The 22,837-nt window shown below is 47.3% G+C and overlaps 9 protein-coding genes across 9 annotated transcripts; 6 read left to right on the plus strand and 3 right to left on the minus strand.

Annotated features, from left to right (window-relative positions):
• Positions 1-480: 480 nt before the first annotated feature.
• Positions 481-5,998, plus strand: N7500_006257 (uncharacterized protein; the record flags this gene model as incomplete). Its single annotated transcript, XM_056677401.1, has 5 exons — positions 481-1,401; positions 1,462-1,710; positions 1,769-2,090; positions 2,153-3,866; positions 3,931-5,998. 5 exons carry the CDS (start codon positions 481-483, stop codon positions 5,996-5,998), a joined length of 5,274 nt encoding a protein of 1,757 aa, XP_056532401.1.
• Positions 5,999-6,255: 257 nt separating this feature from the next.
• On the minus strand, positions 6,256-7,111 carry N7500_006258 (pyridoxamine 5'-phosphate oxidase family protein; the record flags this gene model as incomplete). The annotated part of the gene is made up of 2 exons (XM_056677402.1): positions 6,256-6,995; positions 7,048-7,111. The coding sequence occupies 2 exons, from the start codon at positions 7,109-7,111 to the stop codon at positions 6,256-6,258; spliced, it is 804 nt and encodes a 267-aa protein (XP_056532402.1).
• Positions 7,112-7,483: 372 nt separating this feature from the next.
• N7500_006259 (aminopeptidase P family protein) lies at positions 7,484-9,467 on the plus strand (the record flags this gene model as incomplete). Its single annotated transcript, XM_056677403.1, has 10 exons — positions 7,484-7,679; positions 7,735-7,899; positions 7,966-8,126; positions 8,184-8,576; positions 8,627-8,670; positions 8,724-8,757; positions 8,816-9,037; positions 9,086-9,204; positions 9,257-9,383; positions 9,438-9,467. 10 exons carry the CDS (start codon positions 7,484-7,486, stop codon positions 9,465-9,467), a joined length of 1,491 nt encoding a protein of 496 aa, XP_056532403.1.
• Positions 9,468-10,156: 689 nt separating this feature from the next.
• N7500_006260 (protein serine/threonine kinase activating protein nimO) lies at positions 10,157-12,268 on the plus strand (the record flags this gene model as incomplete). Its single annotated transcript, XM_056677404.1, has 3 exons — positions 10,157-10,651; positions 10,765-12,093; positions 12,149-12,268. 3 exons carry the CDS (start codon positions 10,157-10,159, stop codon positions 12,266-12,268), a joined length of 1,944 nt encoding a protein of 647 aa, XP_056532404.1.
• Positions 12,269-14,113: 1,845 nt separating this feature from the next.
• On the plus strand, positions 14,114-15,260 carry N7500_006261 (3-methyl-2-oxobutanoate hydroxymethyltransferase ECM31; the record flags this gene model as incomplete). The annotated part of the gene is made up of 2 exons (XM_056677405.1): positions 14,114-14,572; positions 14,637-15,260. The coding sequence occupies 2 exons, from the start codon at positions 14,114-14,116 to the stop codon at positions 15,258-15,260; spliced, it is 1,083 nt and encodes a 360-aa protein (XP_056532405.1).
• A 115-nt stretch (positions 15,261-15,375) lies between these two features.
• Positions 15,376-16,003, minus strand: N7500_006262 (ubiquitin-like protein ATG12; the record flags this gene model as incomplete). The annotated part of the gene is made up of 3 exons (XM_056677406.1): positions 15,376-15,435; positions 15,492-15,691; positions 15,757-16,003. The coding sequence occupies 3 exons, from the start codon at positions 16,001-16,003 to the stop codon at positions 15,376-15,378; spliced, it is 507 nt and encodes a 168-aa protein (XP_056532406.1).
• A 1,035-nt stretch (positions 16,004-17,038) lies between these two features.
• Positions 17,039-17,700, plus strand: N7500_006263 (kinase-like domain-containing protein; the record flags this gene model as incomplete). Its single annotated transcript, XM_056677407.1, is given in 2 exon segments — positions 17,039-17,644; positions 17,662-17,700. 2 exon segments carry the CDS (start codon positions 17,039-17,041, stop codon positions 17,698-17,700), a joined length of 645 nt encoding a protein of 214 aa, XP_056532407.1.
• A 484-nt stretch (positions 17,701-18,184) lies between these two features.
• Positions 18,185-19,021, plus strand: N7500_006264 (uncharacterized protein; the record flags this gene model as incomplete). The annotated part of the gene is made up of 1 exon (XM_056677408.1): positions 18,185-19,021. One exon carries the CDS (start codon positions 18,185-18,187, stop codon positions 19,019-19,021), a length of 837 nt encoding a protein of 278 aa, XP_056532408.1.
• Positions 19,022-19,466: 445 nt separating this feature from the next.
• N7500_006265 (uncharacterized protein) lies at positions 19,467-20,502 on the minus strand (the record flags this gene model as incomplete). Its single annotated transcript, XM_056677409.1, has 2 exons — positions 19,467-19,887; positions 19,940-20,502. The coding sequence occupies 2 exons, from the start codon at positions 20,500-20,502 to the stop codon at positions 19,467-19,469; spliced, it is 984 nt and encodes a 327-aa protein (XP_056532409.1).
• Positions 20,503-22,837: the final 2,335 nt, after the last annotated feature.

Raw genomic sequence — 22,837 nt, forward strand, 5'->3', positions numbered from 1 at the left:
CTCTTGTTGTTTTGCACGTTGTGTATATATATTACAAGCTGAAAACTATGGGATCACATATCAAAAAGCACAATTCCGATAAATGGACTTCTTCATACATACACACAGGTTATTTTGACTTTCATGTCTGAAAAAGCCTGATATTTGTGTATGATCTGCACTAGGCTTCCAACTGAGAAATTAGTCGACAGGTCAATTGACGTCTCATTAATCAAGATTTAGGGAGCAAACGAAGCGAGCGGATAGCAGGATCTTGTTGATTGGTTGTACGGAAAGGAGGCGATTGGTTGAAAAGTGGCAATAGTGGAGCTGTTGCCTAAGGTTGCCTAAGGATGCCTGGACGCTAACGCTAAGTGGATATCAGCGATATGACCCTAAACATTGGGCCTCTCTATATAAACCTCAGGAGATCTCTCCTGACTTTGCTATTCAATTGATGCATTATTACAACATCATTGTTACATTTTTACAGTTGAAAAGATGACCTCGTTGCCCTCCCTCCCAGTGAAGCACAATGACTTCGTGAAGTATGTCAACGATAACCCAGAAAAGCCCATGAGAGACTTGGTTCAGCCATATAACGAATATGATGCTATTTTGCGCAAAACATTTGCACAAGATCCAGATCATCCATCAGTCCGGGATAGCTACGTCAATGTTGTGCCCTTGTACGACCAGAACGGTTCCACAGATCTTTCTATTCGAGCCCGGGACCTTGCCTCAGAAACGCCAGAGCAAGCGGAGAAGTATCTTTTGCCTCTGAATGCAAAAGACCGGAAAGAAAATGGTGTCGCAGCCGTGGTACCCTCGCTAAATGAGTTTCAGAACAACTTTGCGCTCTTCACAGAGGGCTCATTGAGTGAAATCGACTGGTCCAACGTTGTGGTTGCAGGTAGCGCTGTAGTGACCTCCCTTTTGCCCGTGCCAGAGAAGTACCGCAACTCAAAGCGTGGGCTTCGCAAGTACTATCATGAAGAGTTTGCTCCCGCGTCAGATGTGGATCTCTTTCTATATGGTCTGGATGAGGAGCAAGCCCTCGAGAAGATCATGCATATCGAAGATAAGATCAAGAACACGATCCTCTATGAGACCACAACTATCCGGACCAAGAATACAATTACGATTGCTTCCCAGTACCCAAACCGCCATGTGCAAATCGTGCTTCGCATCTACCATTCAGTAGCTGAGATTCTCACCGGCTTTGACGTGGATGTTTCTTGCGCAGCTTATGATGGTCATCAAGTCTATACATCTCCACGTGCAATTGCCGCATACATCACCCAGACGAATCAGATTGACCTAACCCGACGATCACCATCATATGAGAACCGTCTCTCCAAGTATTCACGCCGTGGATTTGAGGTTTTCTGGCCTGCCCTTGACAGATCGAAGATTGACCCGGTGAGAACTGAGCCCCTGGTTGAATGTATCAAGTTTCAGTGAAACTAATTTCTGAAAAAGACCATCTTCGAGAGGAGCTTCACCAGAACCGAAGGTCTTGCAAGACTTTTGGTTTTGGAAAAGCTTCCTCGGTCTCAAGACCGGGATAACTATCTTCAAAAAAGGCGCGAGGAGCGAGGTCGCCCTCCTCTAGATGTGTACCTGCAGCGTCGTCATGGAAAAATGCTGCATGGAAACATCAAGGATGACTGGGAAGATGAAGTGCCTGAATGGCAAGAACAAGACCAAGTATCTGATTATCATACTTTCGTTCGTACCTTCACTGCAACAGACTTGCTGCCATTTGATCTTACTGACCATCGGATAGACTATTCCTTACGGCCGAAGATTCAATGCCAGGAATATTGAGAAGCTGCTCTACACCAAAGATCTCTTGCTGAACGCCCAATGGAACCAGCCCAAGGACCGTACAGTCTATCTTCATCGTCATCCAGCATTCTTCGGCGAAGCAGAACATGTCATTGGCGACTGCTGTGGCTTCTGCCCCAAGCCCGTTACCGAGGAAGAAATCAAAGTCGCCGAAGAGGAGGCTAAGATTTATATCTCTGGTCAGGTTACTTTCATCAAAGATGATCCCGGTCGCCAGGAAATCGGAAGTTTCAATCCGATCACTGAGACTGATTGGACGGGTGAGTGAACTGTCCAGGATGTCTCTTCACCAGCGAACTATACACTAATACGTACACGATAGAAATGGCTTACGTTGGCCGCACCGAGAGACTGTGCCAGGCAATCGTGGCAAACGATGTTGACTCTGTGAAAGCTTTCCTTGCAGAGGAGGGTACTAACCCGGATCGTCGTGATTACACTGGGCGAACACCCCTCCAATTGGCGTGCATGTGCTCAACACCTGAGGTCGTACAATGCCTTGTTGATGGTGGCGCTCGCATGATCCCCCGTATGGCTGATGGAAAGACCGCACTCCATCTTGCCGCCGCCCGGGGGCACGTGGAGATCATTCGAATTCTACTCACAAAGAGCAACGAGAATGAGGAAGAAGAGTCTAAGAAGCAGGATGCTCTGAAAAAGAGTGACAACTCAGAGGGAGAGCCCAAAACAGATGAGGATGAAGATATTGATATGATTGACCAAGCTGATGTCATGTCTCACACCTCTGCTTCTTACGTGAAAGTCGATGCTGATGAGAAGGAAGATCTGACCACGTACGATACGCTCGAGGAGAACGACATTGAGCCGGATGTCTATGACATCAATGTTGTTGCATGGGATAGTCGGACTGCTCCTCTGCATCTTGCAATTCTCCATGGTCACACTGAGGCTGTTAGAGAGCTTGTCACGTCTTTCGGTGCTGATATCTTGATGCCAATCAAGATTATGAACGAGCACAACAAAACACCCTCTGCTGCAATTCTAAACTTGGTTCTCATCCATGCCCTCCCATTCGAGAAAGCAAAGGAGATGTCACAGACCCTTCTCGATCTCGGCGCCTCACCAGCACAAGCAGACCTCAAGCAGAAGACGCCGCTATATTACCTTGCCCATTCCAACAAGTTTGATATTCTTGATATTTACATGCAGCATGACGAGCCGGCCGTAAAGCGGGCAATCAATCACTTAGCAGTCCAGGGGTCTTACTGGACGCCAGAATTCTCCTCAGTATTGATGGCTGCTCTCACTGCGAAGAACGCTCCCGCAGCGACCAAGCTGTTGAATACAGGTGCTAGCCCAGAGATTGACCTCGGAGACCTTGTGAAGGCTATCACAGAATCTAGAGGAACCCAGACCTACTACGGCAACATTGAACAAGACGCACAGTCTAGTGTGAAACAGCCGATCTTACTGGCCATTCAAAATGATCTCCCTCTGGTTGCCATTGATATGCTCAATCGTGGGGTTAACCCCAACAGTCCTACTAATCAACTCAAGACGAGATATCAAGAGAAGGGTCAAACGGTGTTGGATGTCATGCGCCAAACCTTGAAAACTCTCCGTGAATTCTTGGTCGAGCGAAAGGACCGATACTATTATCATTCCATTGTAACTCCGCTTGACCCAAACGATGAGACATATCTGTCGGAGTTCCAATCTGGTAGTTACAAAAGGTTCACTGCAAAGGATCTGCTCCGCAACGTGCGCAAAGCGAACCGAGAGGCCGAAAAGGAAGCCAACAATTACCAAAACAACCCTGCTGATCCTCCTGGCTTGGTTGAGAAAAAGGCGTTTATTGCGGAGTTGATTCACGACTACGAGAAGCTGGAATCCGTTCTCCTCCAAAAGGATGCAAAGACATGGGACGAGCTTTATCCTCCACAGAACGTCCCTGTGAATTTACCTGCCCAATTTTATACTGAGCAGACACAGCAAGCCACTAAGCCTTGGGAAATCGAATTCAAGTTCAATGTACCGGCTATTACTGACAATGTCCGCGACGGATACCTACAACTGTATGTCTCCCCTCCTTAACTCCACGGCCCAATATTCTCTTACTAACGATGAATGATTCCACAGTTTCGAAGCAGCTTGGAATGGTGATATTGATACCATAAAGTCCTTGACACTGGGCAAGTGGGGATCTCTCAATGACCAAGCACCACTTGAGATTGCTGTGACCGACAAGCAAAACCTGTCCGCTCTTTCGATTTCCATCATGCGTGGCCATTTTGCAGTCGCTAGGGCCATCCTTCAAATCCTTCATGTGCAGTACAGAGTGAAGGAGCCTCGGGGTCGGACGCGCTTTGAAATAGATGTCGACTGCTCCGATGACTCAGACGACTCAGATGCAGAGAACGAGCATCTCAATATTGCCAGTGACATTGTCGACGATACCTTCACATATGAAAACATCGGTGAAGTTACCAGTGAGGTTAAGAGCAATACGTCCCCTCTTGCTGCTTTCGAGGCACGATTCAATGGCTTCCTCTTCTTGGACGAATACAAAGACGAAAGGTCTTGGAATAAGAGAGAGAAGCATGTCAATGTTGACAGCTTTTTGAAATACGCTGTTTACACAAACAACATTACTCTATTGGAATTCCTTCTCAAGACCGGGCTGGATCTTGCTCGCACCAATCCCTCGGGCAAGTGTGAGTTCTCGGTAGCCTCCGACGTGTTCCAACTTGCCATTTTGCTTGGACGTACCGATTGCCTTGCCAAAATGATTCAAAGTGCCGGAGCAGGCCTTCCACTCACAAAATTGAGCGAGGATTGCGGCGTCGAGGAGAAGAAAGAGCCTCAGTACTACCCTGGGTTGTCAATTCGTGGCACCAAGCGCGCCGATTGGGCTAGCGCTGGCCGGGAGCAACCGATGAAAGCCATCACACAGCGTCCTCCCCTTCTTATCGCTGCTCGTCAGGGTAATCTGGCCGCTACAGAGTTCTTCCTTGGTACTGCGGCTGCTCGCTATTACTTGGAGTACCTCAATGCAAACAATGATGACGAGAGAGTCAAACGATTGACTCAGTCCAAACTCGGACTCGAGGGAACACTCTCAAATTGGCTCAAAGCAAGTAGTAAGTGTCCAACCTATTCAGGAACCTTGACAAACAAAGCTGACCATGTAAAAGATAACCTCGTTCTCCACTGCGCAATCATGTCTGAACCAAGCGACGAGACTGTTCGTCTCGTTCAGTATCTTGTCAATCATTACCCTGAATGCTTGGAGGTCCGATCCACGGAAGGACTAACGCCTTTGGCCTGGGCCATGTCCCTCCACAAGGTCCGCTTTGCCCGCATTTTGGTAGAAGCCGGAGCCAACCAGGCCGTTCGTGACAAAGAAGCGCGCAATCTCCTCCACTTGATTCTTGTATCAAACAATGGTCGAGTCTGCAAGAACTCTAGCCGATTCATCAAGCTACGAGACCTACTGGATGAACAACTTATCCCAACGATGCTCATGGAGCGCGCAGGTGATGGCTCAAGAACGCCATTTGCACGATGGCTTGACGCCTATCCCCACTTTACTCCAGACGATCCAGCCATCCCTCGACCCCCAAACAGTCGCCAGACTGATGACGAAATGATAACCTCCATGACGAACCTCGTTTTGGACCTAGCCAACTCCACGGACCAAAAGCATCTCGAGCTCTTTGACGAAGCTGGAAACACACCAGTGCATACTGCTGTCAAGAAAGGCTTCCCTCAAGTGCTTGGACAACTCCTCGACCGTCGTCCTGACATGCTCAATCGGGAGAATGCCACTGGTACAACTCCTCTCGAAATGGCAGTTGATGCTTGGGTCAATAAGAGTACCTCTGGGCCGCCAAATGGTCCTTCAGAATCATCGCATTGCCACCCCAAATGGCAAAATGCCGTTCAGCGTGAGCCCCGATTCTTCATCCCCGGTAGTAGATCGAAGTATAGCAAGGAGAAGGCTATGTTCCGGGTCTGCCGTGAACGGGCTCAGCAACGGCCTGCAAAGAGGAGACTTGTCAGTCTCTTCGAGGCGAATGAGGTCGCTAAGAGATTGGCAGCGGCGGGACGGAGCACTGGTCAGAATGTTGGCCTTGAAGATGACAATGGACGTATGGGTCCTGAAGATCGTCCTGAATTGTGGGGAAGCGTGGCTGCTCATTGGTAATTTGCATGTGTGGAAGATGATAGTTTATAGTACAATGTGTATCGACACTCAACAATCTTGCTTGAATATATCTCAGTTATGTCTCTATATTCTTCATTGTAACCTACTCGCAATTGAGTATTCCCAGGACCTACTTTCCAATGTACATGCTGGAGGCAGGGGAAGCAAACCCAGGAAGGCCTCGGGAGGCTACTGTGGGAGACTAGAAAACATAAAGTCGTATCATGAATTGAACCAACCCGATCTTTTCTTAGTCCTCAGTGTTGCTCCTCAGGCGGCAGCTGAACCTTCACTGCAGCCTCCGCCAGAGCTTGGTTCTGACTGTTTTTACTAGCGATATACGATTTGATATACTCTGGCACTTCAGCGACATTACCATCACCGCTTGGAATCGGGGTTCCAAATGTTTCCCAGACCGGCACTACACCAGTCCACACACTGCTAGTGACCTGCTCGTTACCGGTGTCCTTGCGCTCATCCGAGACACCACCATCACGGATCTTGCCGCTGCCATCCATAATCTTGACCTTCAGGATGACAGTCGACTGCATCTCAGCACGGTCCGGCGGCACACGCGAGTGATCCCACCGGTCCGCGAGAACGGAGTTCGTGATCAGTTTCATGGCCCAGAGCTTTTCTTCCTCGTTGGTGACGAGGGTTGCGTAGCCGTGTAGGATGGCAGAGCGGTAATTATAGCTGTGCGAGTTGGGCGTGAGCGACAGGATTAGGCCGTCTATTTTGCTTGTTGCCACGCAGATGGGGAGGCCCTCGCCATCACTGCAGCTGCGGGCCAGGTTCATGATTCGTGAGCTGACATAGCCGTGGAGGTAACACTCTAAAGGCTCATCGATGCTCGCGGAGGGAAAATCGAATGATCCCATTTGCCCGATCATTGGTAGGATTGCGGGGAATGGGTCATCTGGCCCTGGGTTGAAAGATACATGGAGAACTTGGGAGTCATTGATGATTGAATGGATTTGACCCAAGCCATATGTGGCTAGGATATAGTGTTAGTTGGCTTCGATGTATTTCTGTAGTCATTGTTGTACCTCGATGGTTGTACCTGTTGACGGTGTTGGAAAGCCTCTTGGGGTAGGTCAAGCTTCGTCCCATAATGTGTATGACGATCTTGAGAGTGCGGTTGGAAGGGAAGACAAGCAAGAAGAGAGCGAACTACGCATTTAAGTAGATAAATAGCGAGTCGCGATAAATGATGCGATGAGCTAGGGCATGCCTCCAAACGCCCTTTTTGGCAGGTCCATCCGGACAAGTGTTCTCCACAAGGCTAGACAAGGGCATATTGATGGCAGACGCACAGAATCATGAAAGTAAGCATGAAATAACAGGGGATGTGGACAAATAGGACTGGTCTCCGATGGGAAACGCAGTCGGGGTGATTGGCCCACACCGCCGACTGGATCATCCACGGAACCTGGCGATAACTCCGGTTTACTCTTATCACTTATTTTTTGGGGACTTTGAAGCATGGCGGCATGCAGGTCTCTTGTGCGCCAATGCGCTATCAATTTGCGTTCAGCGAGGCCTTTGAGTCATTCATTGCGCCAATTGCCTAGATGCAATCCTCTGACTCGCAAGTACGCTACCTCCGTGGCCGCCGCGGAACTCAAATTCGGCCAGCCGTTGCATGAGACGCACCCCCATATCCTTAGCCCAGGCGAACGTGAGTCATTATCGGTGTTTCGACTCGTTCAATAAACTAATTGACTTTTGTCTAGTTACGCCTGGAATCAGCGCCCTTGAATATGCGCAACGTCGATCGAAACTCGCCAACAAGCTACCTAAAGGTGCAATTGCGGTGCTGGCTGCCTCGGAGGTCAAGTACCGCGCCCAAGGCATCTTCAATGAGTACCGCCAGGATTCAAATTTCTTTTACCTGACTGGTAAGTTTGTTTTGTACAACGGTGATGCTGTGGAGGACACCCACTAAGCGTTTGCGCGTTGGATAGGTTTTAACGAACCGAATGCACTGGCGATCATCGGGAACGACGGCTCAGGCGATAACCATACCTTCCATTTATACGTGCGAGAAAAAGATCCCAGGGCAGAACTCTGGGACGGGGCGCGCTCCGGCACCCAGGCTGCTTTGGACGTCTTCAATGCGGATGAGGTGCGAGAGATACTGGCCTAAGGATCCGACAGATCATCACGTTAACGTCTCGAACAGACAGGAAACATTGAACGAATTGGAGATATTTTGCCAAGCATCGTTCAGGGAGCGACGGAGGTTTACTCGGACATCCCCGCATTTGATGGCTCAAGATCATCTTTGAATCGTTATCTGTATGGACCAACAGTCGCGTCGGAAAAGCTGAAGAAGGTCATCGATAACCGCAGGGTCAAGCCCTTGAAGCATTTGCTCAACGAAATGAGAGTATTTAAGAGTGAGAATGAGGTTGTACAGATGCGCCGCTTGGGACAAGCGTCAGGGAGAGCTTTCACCGAAGCTATGCGACAGGATTTCACCCGGGAGAAAGATCTCTATTCTTTCCTGGAGTATCAGTTTAAGGTGAATGGCTGTGATACCAACGCATTTGTCCCGGTTGTCGCGGGTGGCCAGGTAAATTTACCGACCTCTGTTAAAATGAGCTCGATACTGACCCAACCTAGAACGCCTTGGCTATTCATTACACTCGAAATGACGATGTATTGAAGTTCGTGTGCATTCCCTGAACTATCGTGAGACTCTGCTTACACATACTTCTAGGGATGGTGATTTGGTTCTCGTTGATGGCGGTGGTGTAAGTTCTTTACCCTGAGCTTAGTCTTTACAGTTCCAGGATACTGACCAAAGTACAGGAATGGGGAAGCTATATTTCCGACATTACTAGGACCTGGCCTGTCAATGGCAAGTTTACGGATCCCCAGCGGGATCTATACAATGCTGTGCTCAACGTGCATCGGCGCTGTCTAGCTCTGTGCCGCGAGACCTCCAATCTTTCTTTGGACAAGCTCCATGGCATCGCTGAGACTGGATTGAAAGATGAGCTCAAGTCACTTGGCTTTGATCTTTCTGGCAATGTAAGTATTCAGAGTCCTTCCACGCCGGTGTATGCTGACTCCGACTAGGCACTGAACGTTCTCTTCCCCCATCATCTTGGCCACTATGTCGGCCTGGATGTGCATGACTGCCCTGGGTATTCCAGAGGCTATGATTTGAAAGCAGGTCAATGTATAACAATTGAGCCGTGTGTTCCCAGCCTCTTTCCCCCAGATCTGAAACAAGCTAATGCATGCCAGGGGCATCTATGTTCCTGACGACGAGCGATGGCCCGCCCACTTCCGTGGGATCGGAATTCGTATTGAGGATAGTGTTTGCGTCGGCGAGGAACATCCGATTGTCTTAACCCCCGAAGCTGTCAAGGAGGTATGTTAAAAACTGTAGTTTCGCCCAAATTTGATCGTTACTGACTTAGACTAGGTTGAGGACATTGAGGCACTACGTAATTAGTTATGACGTATATGGTAGCCGTCGAATCCCTCCAATTCCCATGTACAATAGCATAATGGCTTTGAAATATCATCTCTGAGCCCCTTCATCTTATTTTATATTACTTTGTTCCATGAAAGTATAGTCTACATGTCTGAACCATCCTTGCCTCATTAGGTACTTTGTGGTGGCTGGTCTGTTTGTTTGGGGGCTGTTTGGAAGGCTGGTCTTGGGGAGGTTGGAGATCATGGATTTTTTTTGAGTAGGTTATTAAGAAGGATAATATCGGATCAAATAACAAAGAATGAGAACGAGAATGAAGTATTGAAGAAAAGCGAAAAAACAATCTCGTCGCGGTCAAAGAATGCAATGTTGATGTTCATGCTTCGCGCACTGCCGTTGGTTGTCAGGCCTCCGCCCAAAACAAACTGAGCTCCACACCACACGACTTGCTTTGCTCTTCTTTCTTTCCAGGTCTTCCACCTCGACTTTTTCTTCCCATCCCACCTTCGAGTCCTTTAATCTCTTCTTCTCTACTTGGGCTACTTGCTATTGCCTTGCGGGATACAATGTCCATTCTCTGATCTTCACTAACCCTGAAAAGACGTGTTAGTACGCGTGCTCTTCACCGAGTACCCCTCTTTGATATCTGACTATTTGTCACTCTAAAACATCTGCACGCGTTCTCAGCCTTGGGAACTCGTTTTCAAATGGCCACTGTCTTCGTACCTCCCTCGCCACGAACCTCCTTGACCATGGCTACTCGCCGTCCACTTGCAAACGTCCCGAATGCAACAAATTCCCCACGCAGGGCAGAGCTAGTGCTTAAACGAGCTCGCCCTACTCGAGTGGACATCCCGTACGGACAGCCACCGCCGAAGAGACAAGTGATGGAGAATCTCGAGTACGAGCCTCGCTCTACCACCTGCCAAGCCACGAACACAGACTCGAAACTCTTCGCGCGACGATCGAACAACAGCAACCCTAGTGCATTCGAGAAGAAGCTTGTTGCAGCTAGGGAGAAAGAACGTCAACCGCAAGTCAAGCATGTTAGAGTTGAGAAGGCCCCGGCAGATACTATGGATTCCATCCGGCAATGGCAGCGGCACTATAGGAAGGCGTTCCCTCAATTTGTGTTCTACTTCGATAGCATCCCTGAGGATGTCAGACGGCGGTTCAACCGCCAGGTAATTGCTCTTGGAGCTGTAAGTTATACCGCCCTACAGAGCATTCAGCTGGTCTTGGTTGCACTTCATGTCTCCATCTTCAGTGATTGATCACCTTCCATTGAAATCGTCTCTAACCCACTGCAATACAGCGCGAGGAGAAGTTTTTCTCGCGTCTAGTGACCCACGTTGTCACCTCGCGTGCTATCCCCCCGGAATCAGCCACTCTAACAGAACCGGAGTCAACTGCAGACGCCAACAACGTCGATAGCAATGTCCAGACTGTCAACCCTTCTCTTCTGGAGAGGAACGGTGAGACTCACCTGCATACTTCATTGAAAACCGAGACGCGTCGTGAAGTCACTATGGACATTTTGCAACGGGCTCGGCAGATGGGCATGAAAATCTGGGCATTGGAAAAGCTTCAGCGTATGATCACTACAATCAATGACAGTGACATCGGTGCCCAATATGAACAAGCTGCTCGGAACAAGGCTGCTGGTGGTAACGTCGCCAACGGTAGGGGCGAAAATGACCTTTCGCGGGTTCTTCGCCAGGAACTTCTCAACGGACCGTCTGATCGCGATCCATTGACCTCAATGGAAATGATTATCTTCAAGGGACCATTCGTTTACATCCATGACATGAATGAAAAGACCAAACCAGTGATGGTTCGAGAATACTCCCGAGTCGCGAGACGCCAGGATGGATCTTGGCCACAGTTCCGAAGTGCTCCCCTCGGAAAGTGCCCTTTCATAGATGAGCCCCCGAGCAGGAAGGAGTACGACCGACACCGATTACGTCAACTCCACAAAGAGAAGAAGGCTGCCTCTCTCAAGGCTGACGGAAGTCGTGATGCTAAGACAAAAGCTGCTGTGCCAATCCAAGCCCCCGAATCTGTGGCCACAGAGATCGCACATTCCCAGCCGCTGACGAAACAAGAAGAGCGTGTTTCACCTCCTGTTCAAAACGAAATTCAGAAGCCATCACTTGATGAAACTCATGAACGAAAGAGTTCTGAAAGCTTTATTCCTCCTCACTTCCCTCGCACCGGGCCTTTCTATGCTGGCCATGAGCCTGCTGCCTCAGGTGTTCAGCCGTCGAATATGACATCTGCAATCCGCTCGCAGATGATCTCGTCTACTGCTGCAGCACCTGGCGCAAAAGCTGGGCTCAGCAAGGAGGTTCATGGTCTCAAGCGGAAGGTCCTCGAGAAGGGCACTGGTGGATTCGCAGTGGGATCTATGGCTGCTCCTCAGCGTCGTGGAGATGGGTTTGCGACAGTTCCGATGAAGAATAACGTCAATCCCCCTGGGAAGCCCAACATCTCTCACGATGAGGATGAGGCAAAGCAATCCGAGATGGCTGGCTCAAAGCGGCAAAGGGAGGACAAAGATGAACAAAGGAAACCCGAACGTCGCAGAGATCCCAAGCCTGGCTATTGCGAGAACTGCAGGGATAAGTTTGACGATTTCGAAGAGGTATCATTCAAGTTGTCCGATTTCTCAGATTCATATTAATACTGACATCTCTTAGCACACTCAAACTCGAAAACATCGCCGGTTTGCCGCGAACTCGACGAATTGGGCTGAGCTTGATGCATTGCTCGCTGAAATTCAGCGTCCGCTCAAGGTCGACCATGAATATGATGAATAGACCTGCTGTTCCTCACAGCATTCCATGATTTCCTTTGCACCTCGGCCTTCTCTTTCATGCAAACAGTCTGCATCCCAGTACAGGTCAAGCTCTCTATTTTCAAGTTATCTTTCTTCTGCCACGTTGCAATTTTGATTTCCGTCATGCCCGATTTGCACTTCAAAACATTTGCATAACCATACCCTCGGCATCGACATGCATGGTGGCGTTTTCCTTTTTTCTTTCTGTTTTTACGCATCAGCAGTACCAGTACCCAGTCCCTTCCTGAGGTGCGGTCTGCTTGCCTTGACCTCGATGGAGGTCGTCCACTCCTTTACAGCATTTTCACTTCTTTCGATTGTATTGAATATCCGATTTTTAACCAGCATCACATCACCTTCGATCTCGTTCACCGACCTCCATCGACCGCCGACGCCAATTTTGGATAATTGCATTCATCATCTTGCTCCAAAAAAAGTCATCGTCGACGCTGTTTGCCTCACATGCAATCAGCTTGCGCTTTACGGCCTTTAATAATCGCCGGTTGCGATATACCTAAGGTATAATGGACGATTTAGCATGAACTCAAGGGTTCCTAACCTTGTATTGCATTTCATTCTAACACATCATTTTCCTCCTTTTTGGTCCTACGGGCCCATGTTTTCTACCTTGATCGGCTTTCCCTTGTGTCTTTTCATTGGTGGTGTCTTATTTCCCGATGCCAGTGGTTGTTTAACCCAGCGCAGGCGGCCGAGTCTATTGAGACTTTTCCTTTCTCGTGACATTACTTACCTGAATAAGCATTTATTTGACTCGACGATCTGTATGCATTTTGTATCATGCTAATTGAAATTGTCTGCTAAATGGATTCTTCACTAAAGATTAGCCCATAGAAGTAGAAGTCCTAGGCCCCTCACTTAGCCTAATGCGGTAATCACCTTGAAGGGACGTAAACTGCAGGCGGTGAAAGTGAAGTAAAACACATCGAGCTTCCGAATCCGATGTCAACAGATCAACCAAGGCCTTTAGTATGTTGACAAGTGGACAGTCGTCAAATTGACCTATAGCCATTAGCACCAGGTCCGAGGGTTCACATTATGCTCAAGTCCAAGCACCTGGTAACCCCGCAAAATTCCTGCCTACGGGAATCCTTAGCAGCCATCGTGTCAATTCAGTCACCGCTTTATTCTCGCCTGTATACATAGGCTTAGAGTCCTCGTTAATTCAGATCCACTGAAATAGATAAATCGCGCAATTTTCATGGCAATATCATTTCTAGGCTGGAAGGTTCGCTCCGCTACACTGCATAGATGAAGATAGAATGAGTTCAGAAATTTTGTGAGCATGATGCCTAGGCTCCAGCTGTAGAGGATCCGCCGGGGCGGAGATGGCCCCGGTTGTGCCTCGTTGGCCAATTTTCTGCCGGCCAAAATCGGGGCTTGGTTGGCTCGATGGCTGCTAAAACCAACCCTACTCGGCACTCGGCCCCGTAATCAGCGGCAGTAAAGAAGCTCTTTGACTTCAAGAATTTTTGATGCTCCCATCTACGCCGCATAACCCAGCACGTTCATTCGGACAGAAGGATATTTGGAAGCCGCAGCTCCGGGCATATTCCTCGATATAAGATCTTAAGACCTCCTCGTCTACATTCGCGCATTTGAGAAGCTGCAATTCGCCGCTGAGGTCATCGTTATTCCTTTGTTATTGCCACTTTTACAGCTCGAAAACAATACAGCTATTGTATATAGCATTACGTTCTGGGACATATCGAGATATATATACACACCACGGAGATAGTGTCGAATTTTCACATTGTGCGTCACCGTGTGCATCGCGCCACTTGTTTTTTCACAATCACACCACACAATGGCCGCGCCAGGCTCTGCGCTGCGGCGCACAGCGCTCGTTTCTTCGTCGCTACTAAGGACGAGAGTGGTCCCCGCTGCCCGAACTCAGGCCACACACACCCTTCGTGCCGACCGCCGTCCTGCCCTATCCTCACTTGTACCGATGCCACGCTCCCTCGCCCAAACCCGACACAGCTCTTACTCCGCGCCAACACCGGGTGGAAATGGAAAAGCGCGAAAGAAAGTTACTATCCAGACGCTTCAGAACATGCACAAAAAGGGGGAGCCAATCACGATGCTCACGGCGCATGACTTTCCCAGTGCTCATGTGGCCGATGCGTCGGGGATGGATATGGTCTTGGTCGGGGATAGTTTAGGAATGGTAGCTCTTGGACTGGAAAACACGACGGAGGTCGTTATCGAAGAGATGATCCTTCATTGTCGGAGCGTAGCGCGGGCTACCAAAGCCGCGTTCATTGTGAGTTACCAGGATTCCTTGACTAGCATGCGCCACACGACTAACAACCATACTCTAATTCCAGATCGGGGATTTGCCGATGGGGTCATATGAAGTGAGCGCAGAGCAAGCAATCGAGTCAGCCCTGCGCCTGGTTAAGGAAGGCCGCGTACACGGGGTCAAGCTCGAAGGCGGCGAGGAACTCGCACCCACAATCAAGCGAATCGCACAAGCTGGCGTTCCAGTGATAGGCCATGTTGGTCTTACGCCGCAGCGTCAGAATGCCCTCGGCGGCTTCCGTGTACAGGGGAAAACAGCTGCCAGCGCGATGAGGCTGCTCCGGGATGCGCTTGCTATGCAAGAGGCTGGCGTGTTCATGCTTGTCCTCGAAGCTATGCCCTCGGAGGTTGCATCGATCATCACGCAGAAACTGCGGATCCCGACTATCGGTATCGGTTCTGGAAATGGCTGCTCCGGGCAGGTTCTTGTGCAGGTTGACATGTCTGGGAATTTCCAGCCTGGTCGGTTTGTGCCAAAGTTTGTTAAGCAGTATGCGGATGTTTGGGATGAGGCTGCCCGTGGCATTTCGCTGTATCGAGATGAAGTCAAGAGTCGGGCGTTCCCTTCTGAGGAATACACGTATCCCATTGCGAAGGATGAGCTCGATCAGTTCCGGAAGACGGTGGACGAGGTCTTCCGGGAATCATGATGCGTCTGGTTGCCATCTTTGTTTCTCGGTCATTTCTTGCATGTTCTGTATATAGCATTATCATCATCTGTACATATCATCATTCAGCAGTTCGCGCTGCTTGTTCATAGCCTGCTCAGCCGAAAGCTGGTGTCATTGAATAGGCGACGATCAATTGATCGTCAGTCTTGAAACACTATCACAAACTTAGCCTTCAATTTGTCGAATGTGCAGGTAGAACGGGAAACCCACCCTCCATAGTCCGCCCATGCCTTCATCTAACCCGGGTGCAAACACACTATTAACGTAACAAAAAACAGAATCGGTTTCTTTGCAGTCCAGCTTCTTGCGCAGAAACTTCACAACCGTTTCGAATTTCTGCGACGCGCTAACCTTGAACACCCGGTTCTTTAAAATCGGCGCGGAAGGGAGAGGCTGAAAGCGCACAGTGACTTGATAATCGTTAGTTGTTGACATCGCAGTCTGACCCAAGAGCTTGGAAAAGGAGGGGTCATACCTTTTCCGGAATCAATACTCTCCACGTCCGCAAGTGCCTGGTGCGCATCACGAGGTAAGTTGGTCAACATGACCGATGCAGACATGTTCATCGGTAGATCAGCACCATGGTCGTCATCTGGAATTGGGGCGTTGGCTGAGGTGTTGGGCGTGTCCGAGCTTTGGGGTCGCGGACTTGGACGATGACTGAGTGTACTCTGATTTGAAGCTGGGGAGCCCTGTGGAAAGCGAGTGGAAGATGAATCCATGATGTATGCAGAGTACCTACAATGATGGGATGGAGTGAAGTTGGGAGAGGAGAATCCTTAACGCGCTTTAAGTTTAGCCTGAACGTGGGGCTGAAATGTACATAATCTACATACGGAGTAACGGAGTCAGAGTATACATGCAGACTTTCATATAGGTACATATTCGTTGAGAAATGAATACTTCATAGTAAATAAATAAATCTAATGATCCATAGAATGATCCATAGCTTAGAGTGAAGGCTATTTACATGTAAACCAATCAACTGGCGTATATCTCTATATCCTCACATTGCATGATTCATGATTCATGATTATGTCATCTACTAACAGCCCTGGGAGCTGTACTGGGCTTTCTTGGTCTTCGTCAATCTTTGTCGATAAGAAACATATGGGAAATACCAATAGCCATTGAAGAAACAGAGAATGCAAACATCTCATCTACATAGCCCCTTCCCCCATGTCGAACCACCGCCACGTCCCTTGCCATCTCATACTCACCATACAATACGAGAGAGTGACAAAGAGAGGGATTGGGAGCTCCCTCACATCCTTGGAGGACTAAGCAATATTATACCTGGGTGGGGGCAGTCAACACCTGAATGCGAGGGTCGTTCGCATCCAGAAGAGACGGCGAGCAGTCCGCACGGGTCAGATCAGGCGCAAAGAATTACATCCAACACCAAAGCCCAGGGAGCGTTGCAGACTACGTTCGCGGGGAAGTATGGAAAATTTAACAGAATCGTCCATTACGATCCCACCAATACTATTGAATTATTTAAAAAGAGAGTACTGGTTGTTGATCCAATCACGCCCACAGCAAAACCCCCACAACACCATATTCTGGGGGCCATGTTGGGGGGAAATTCTGCCAATGCAATTTTTGAACTCTACGCAGTCAAAGTGTTTCGCCATACCCACATCACCCTCTCCCCGAACAATCTTCAAGATCTAAGTCAAAATGGCCCCTTATGTCATCCCAATATCGTCCCAGTCATCGACATTCTCTACAATCAGAAACAGAATATATGTATTGTCATGCCGTACTATGCTGGCGGGGATCTACGCTGTTTCATTGCACGAAAAAGACGCCCAGAAGATGAACCTTCCACTGAAGAGTTGGATTGTTTAGCCATTCAAGTCCTGCGCGCGGTGGGTTTTCTACACGAAAACGATATTGCCCATGGTGATATCAGGCCAGAACATATACTTTTAACGGCCAGAGGCTCGGTGAAACTGGGCGGGTTTGGCGAAGACCGAGAAGCAATTCGAGAGATAGTCACACTCACAAAAGATGAGAGTCCTGAGTTGTCCGTTTCGGTACCAAACCCTGACCCAGCTCCGGATTCCAAATATGTGCCAACTCTGTGCATGCGGCAAACAGCCTCGTATTCCAGTGTTCCTTATCTTCCTCCCGAGAGGTTTCCCCGTCGTGGTGCTCGCCGTCGAAGCCATGAGAATCAAGATATCTATGATTTCAAAGCTGGAGATATATGGGCATGCGGCGTAATCTGCATGTTACTTCGATCGGGCCGCCTCCTATGGCTCAGCGCTCATACGGTTCATCCTGAGGAAGCCTTTGCTGATTATCTCCGCTGTCGTCTGGAGGAAGATGGCTATGGTCCCATACAGGCTCTGAGATTAGTAAGTTACATCTATAGTTTCCTTCTAGCGAGGCTGATTACGAGAATAATATCTAACCTGTCGGAACTTGAAGCATCACCGAAATGTAGTTTACGCGATGTTACATCCAGATATGGGGGCTAGAATTACTGCTGCAGAGGTCTTGAGGTCTGAATGGGCTCTTGAGATTCCAGCGTGTGAGATTGGAGAGAAGGGGTTGTGATCAAAGGTCCATTCTCATGACACCGACGTGAGAGGTAAAAGCTTCGTGGATATCTGAATCTATACCCTCCTACTATTTCACCACCCACTTCTACATAGAAAACGTCAAAGCCCGAGTAAAAAAGCGGAAGGAAGAGTCAAGTAACCAAGGAAATCCGTTATGTAGATGCCACACCACGTACTCGCTCAAACGGCAAGTGTATACCACATCAATCTGATATCTTCAGATACCCATGTGATTAATGAATGCATGATTGCTGACGGGGTAGTTGAGCATTTTGTCTTCATTTCACCTTTGATTCAACTAATAGCCTTCCTTTACTTATCACACAACACGTCATGGCACCTGTCTATCATGGTCAGTGGTCATACAACATAGACACATTCTACGCCACTTCCTCTTGCGGTTATGTCTACCCACGCGCCACATTGTCCGAGCTAGATGAAATCTTCAGTGCACCATTGGGAGTCAGAAGAACCAGGCCAGACAATCCGTCCCACTGGTACGAAGCCCAACTTCTCCATTTTGGACTGCCGCCGACCAAGTCCAAAGCCACAGCAAAGATGAGGTTGATGGATGCCTTCCAAGACGGGACACTCGATGTCCCGGAGGGAATACTACGAATTGAAGAAAATCTGAGCAGGAAATGGATGAAACAAGATCTGGAAACCCGTATTCTGGGTCCTTCTGTGCGACCTTCGCTCGATCCTGGTATCACAACCGCTCTGGCGATTGGCACAACGCGACTCAGGGCTCAGAGAACGTCTGGTGGTGAGCAGGAGAATGATGTATTCAGTGCAGGGTTGGCTGGAGGAAGCGGAATGCAAGGTAATATGCAATCTCAACAGAACGATATGCAACCACCCCATGCTCAGACAAAGAAACGAAAAGGCTTTAACGGAGACCCATCGACCCACCCTATGAAGCATTTCAGAGTTCGTGGTGAAACTGGTGCACCTGACTTGCAGGCCCAGACCCAAAATCCAAACGACGAGATCTTCCAGCAGATGTCAAACGATATTCCCGAGTCAGTAGGAAACGGACGTGGACGCTCGGCTCCGGACAGAGGATTACAGCAAGTCGGATATCAAACCGTGCCTCTGTCGTACCAGGGTACTTACGAAACAGTGAGGATATCCTTTTGTGCGCAATGGATGAAACAAAACCATCTCTAACCATCATGAATAGGCTACCCAAGTACCTCCGCCAGGACCGATGGATCTTAACGGTGCAAATGACTATTGCCGGTATGGCTATGAGTCAGTGATCGGATTGAGTCATTCTGGATGGGACTTGAGAGACAGAGATTCCATGGCCCAGATATGAGTCGACCTTGGGATTTAGGTTGGTTGAAACATATTGAAATTATCTCCAAGTTTGGGGGTATGAGGTCGTACGTAAGCACGTGTTTCCCAGGGGAGATGAGGATAGTGAAATGTTTGGAGCCCAAGTTGACTCAAGATATCTACGGCTTCTAAACAGAGAATGAAAGATGCAACAAAAGGCATTCGTTCTTTTAATGCAATACGAACTTATTGTATCAAGCTCGATGGCTCGCCCATCTATGTGTGTGAATCATGTCTATCTATCCTCAGAATGTCCCGAACCTAGAAGCAGGGTCTACTCAATAGTTTTCAAAAAGCCGCGTCTCTCGACATCAGCAATCGCAAATTGAAAAGGCGCATCGACAAGTCCAGTTGACTTTTCCCACTGTGGATCCAGATACCATGGCTTGATGAGCAAGACGTCAAAAATAGTCGGCTGTTGGATCTGATGCAGCGGTATGAGCCAGTCATCCAACCGCTTCGTGACATGAGGATACAGATGGATGGTCAAGTTCTTCAGACCAGGCAACTTCGTGGCCAGAACCTGACAGCATTTATTCCAACTAAGGCCACCAGGATCTAGAAAGCTGAGCTGTAAAGTGCGGATCATGCTCGCTCGCTGTGGTAGAAGTGTATGCGCAAAATCGACAATTGTATCTGTGCGGTTAAAGAGAAAGGTGCTCTTTTGGAAGATGATATCGATAGTCTCGGAGTATCTGACACACCTGTTAGTTGGGTTATATTCGAACATACATGGAAGGTACTCACACCCTTCGACAAGTTTGCAAAAGTGGCACGAAATCAACTCTTCTCGTGTCAAATCTCCACTCGGAATTCTCATGGTAATATGACCCATAGTCCATGGGTGTGATGCAGTTCCCCACAGGGCGACGGGCAAGGGGTCCCCAGCAATGATGACTGCATGGGCAGAAATTGCGAGGCTCACTGCATAGTATCCCGACAATTCGTTTATGGGATTTTTTCCATTTGCGCTGGCTTGGTCGAACAATGTGTAGCATGCGGCTACAGAGATAGTGTTCCCAGATAAGAAGCCGGACTTCGGCGGGTAGACATTTGAATAGAGGAGATTGGGCTTGGTCGAAGGTAGATTGTTGCTTGCACCGTCTTAAAGGGGATAACCGCCATCCAAGACTAGTTGGTGAGGCTTGAGGTTTGAGGTCTTTGTTGTCGGGGAAAGGTAGAGTGAGTGGCCTAGGGCGGGGGTTTGGGGGTGAATTGACGTTTTTGAAGTCGTCATCTTGAAGTCGACTCTTCTTCACCAATGCAAGTTTCTTGCCATCGGACTCGTCACCTAGGTTTGAAGGTGCCATATCTGAACTGAAACAGAGTGAACATAAAGGTCGATAGACAGAGTTGTGCTGGATGTTATTGGCGCGAATGTTACACGCCAGCGCGCGTTTGGCAAAGTCAAGCTTGCACCACCAAAATTGAATATTCAGATCTTAGCTTGGGGGCCAAAAGTGACACAGGTCAGACAAAGCAGAAAGGACGGAAAACAAAGTTTCCAAACTAGAACAAACCAGAGTCTGTCTACTAAAGGTAAACGTATCGTGCAGGGCCGTTCAACGGCTATCTATAACCCAGTTGGTCAGAGCCTACATCGGATGACATGACCGAAAATTGTAATAACCAAAGCTAAATAGATCTCGAATATAGTAGAGCGGTAGATAGAGCCGCAGTATTGGAAATGCCCTCCATATGGTTGCTACCCATGCGCTTGTTGATGGTATCTGTGTTTCCTCGGCTTCGGTTGGCTCAATATCCTTGACAATTGATACAAGGAACAATCGAATCGTACAAGTCTTCATATCAATACTCTCAGCATATTCATATGTGTGGTATGTCAATTGCCATGTTGTGGTTTCAAGATTGTGATAAGGCCTCGGAAGCTTGCAATGAACAGCATATGCATTCGACATTTATATTCTAATGCACTAACATATAGTTTTGAGGATACAGTGTTTACAAGAAACAGGATGTTCTGGAAAACTGTCTTGAAATGCGTGAAGAAAGGAGAAAGTTATCTAGGTGTGGAGACTACTCCGTATGCTGAGAGCAAACCACAGAGATCACGTGATCTCCGGCAAGCTTGCTCCGCATTTCTTATCCCTTCTCTTGTTTCTTTCTCTTCTTGAAACTAACCGGCCCTTACATTTTTTTACAAAAATTACAGACCCTCCTTACGGAGGGTCCGCCACCCAAACGTCAGGGATCACCCAAACGTCAGATTTTTTGACACTTTTACTTTAGGCACCATTTACTAAACCATAATATAGTAAATTAATTAAATAAATAGGATATATAGATAATTTAATCAATTTACTACTGGAATATCAAGTTGTTTTTAATTATTTACTCTTTTTTTGGCCCGTCCATGCCTCCTAATTTCGATCAATACCTTCTTCCACTTCTGCCTTGTGCGATCTTAATCGGCTTTTTCACTCAATTTATACTCTTTTCTTTTGATTTCTTTGACCTAGCGAGTATTGACAATACTAGTGATTTAGATATAACGATAAGAAGTGTTATACCTAGCGTGGCGAGTACCTATAATAGCCTATATCTAATCGAATTACCGCTAGAGCTATAGTACTAAAGTAGCCTATACTTCGGCCCCCTTTACTAGCTTTATAAGCCCTTCTTTAAAGCGTAATAAATTAGGGAATATTAATTAAGATAATAGCTAATTCTCCTAACTTTCTTAGCTATTTTTAGGGTACTAAACTCGGTATATTAAGAGGTTATTAATAGGGTATTCAACCTAAATAGATTATTAGGATATAGGTTATATACTACTAATTTATCTATAATTAGCTCTAGATTAATAGGCTAAAGGCCTATTAATTTAAATCTAAGCTTAATTGTATAGGGATAAAAGGTCTTTTTTCGAATTTCTAAGATTAAATAGAGGAATTTATCCTTCGAAAACTTACGGTATCCGGATACTGTAGTAGCTTTAATAGCCTTACTATACTAGTGTTTATAGATACTAAATATACCTATATCTAAAGGCTATAGTATATAGCTAGTATATATAAGTAAAAAGAATAAAATAATATTATTCTTATCATAAAACTTAATAAATTAGCGAGTTAAATAGGACCTAAAATAATTATATAGAACTAGGTATTTCGCACTAATTATATAAGGCTTTATCTATTTATAAAATAATTAAATCTATTAGAGAGTAAGAGTATTATTTATATAGCTAGTATCTATAACTACTATATACTTATCTTCCTTAATAGTATTAAACTAGCGAAGGAGAGCTTATTTTCTACTTAGAATAATAAGTAGAGGATAGGTAAAACTATTAGCCAAAATAGCCTCTAAAATAGTGACTAATTTATAACTAGTAATAGATCTATTAAATAGCTTCCTCTTTAGCTCTTTTATAATAATAAATTAATTATAGCCGACACCGATTTAGAAGCTAGTTTTATTAAAGTTATAGATATCTTAGTGGTGAATCCTATACTCTATAACTATACGTTTATAGTTATCAAACTACCTAGAAACCACTAATTTATCGAGGGTAGTAGCTCTCTTAATATCTAAAGCCCTCCGGCGCTATATATAGTACTTAGGATAATATTTAAGAAAACGTTTTAGCCAATAGTTACCGATTTGTAGGGGGTCTATTGT

Source organism: Penicillium coprophilum, assembly GCF_028826855.1.
Source record: "Penicillium coprophilum strain IBT 35676 chromosome Unknown utg000004l_segment0_segment0, whole genome shotgun sequence".
In the NCBI taxonomy this organism is placed as follows: Eukaryota; Fungi; Ascomycota; class Eurotiomycetes; order Eurotiales; family Aspergillaceae; genus Penicillium; species Penicillium coprophilum.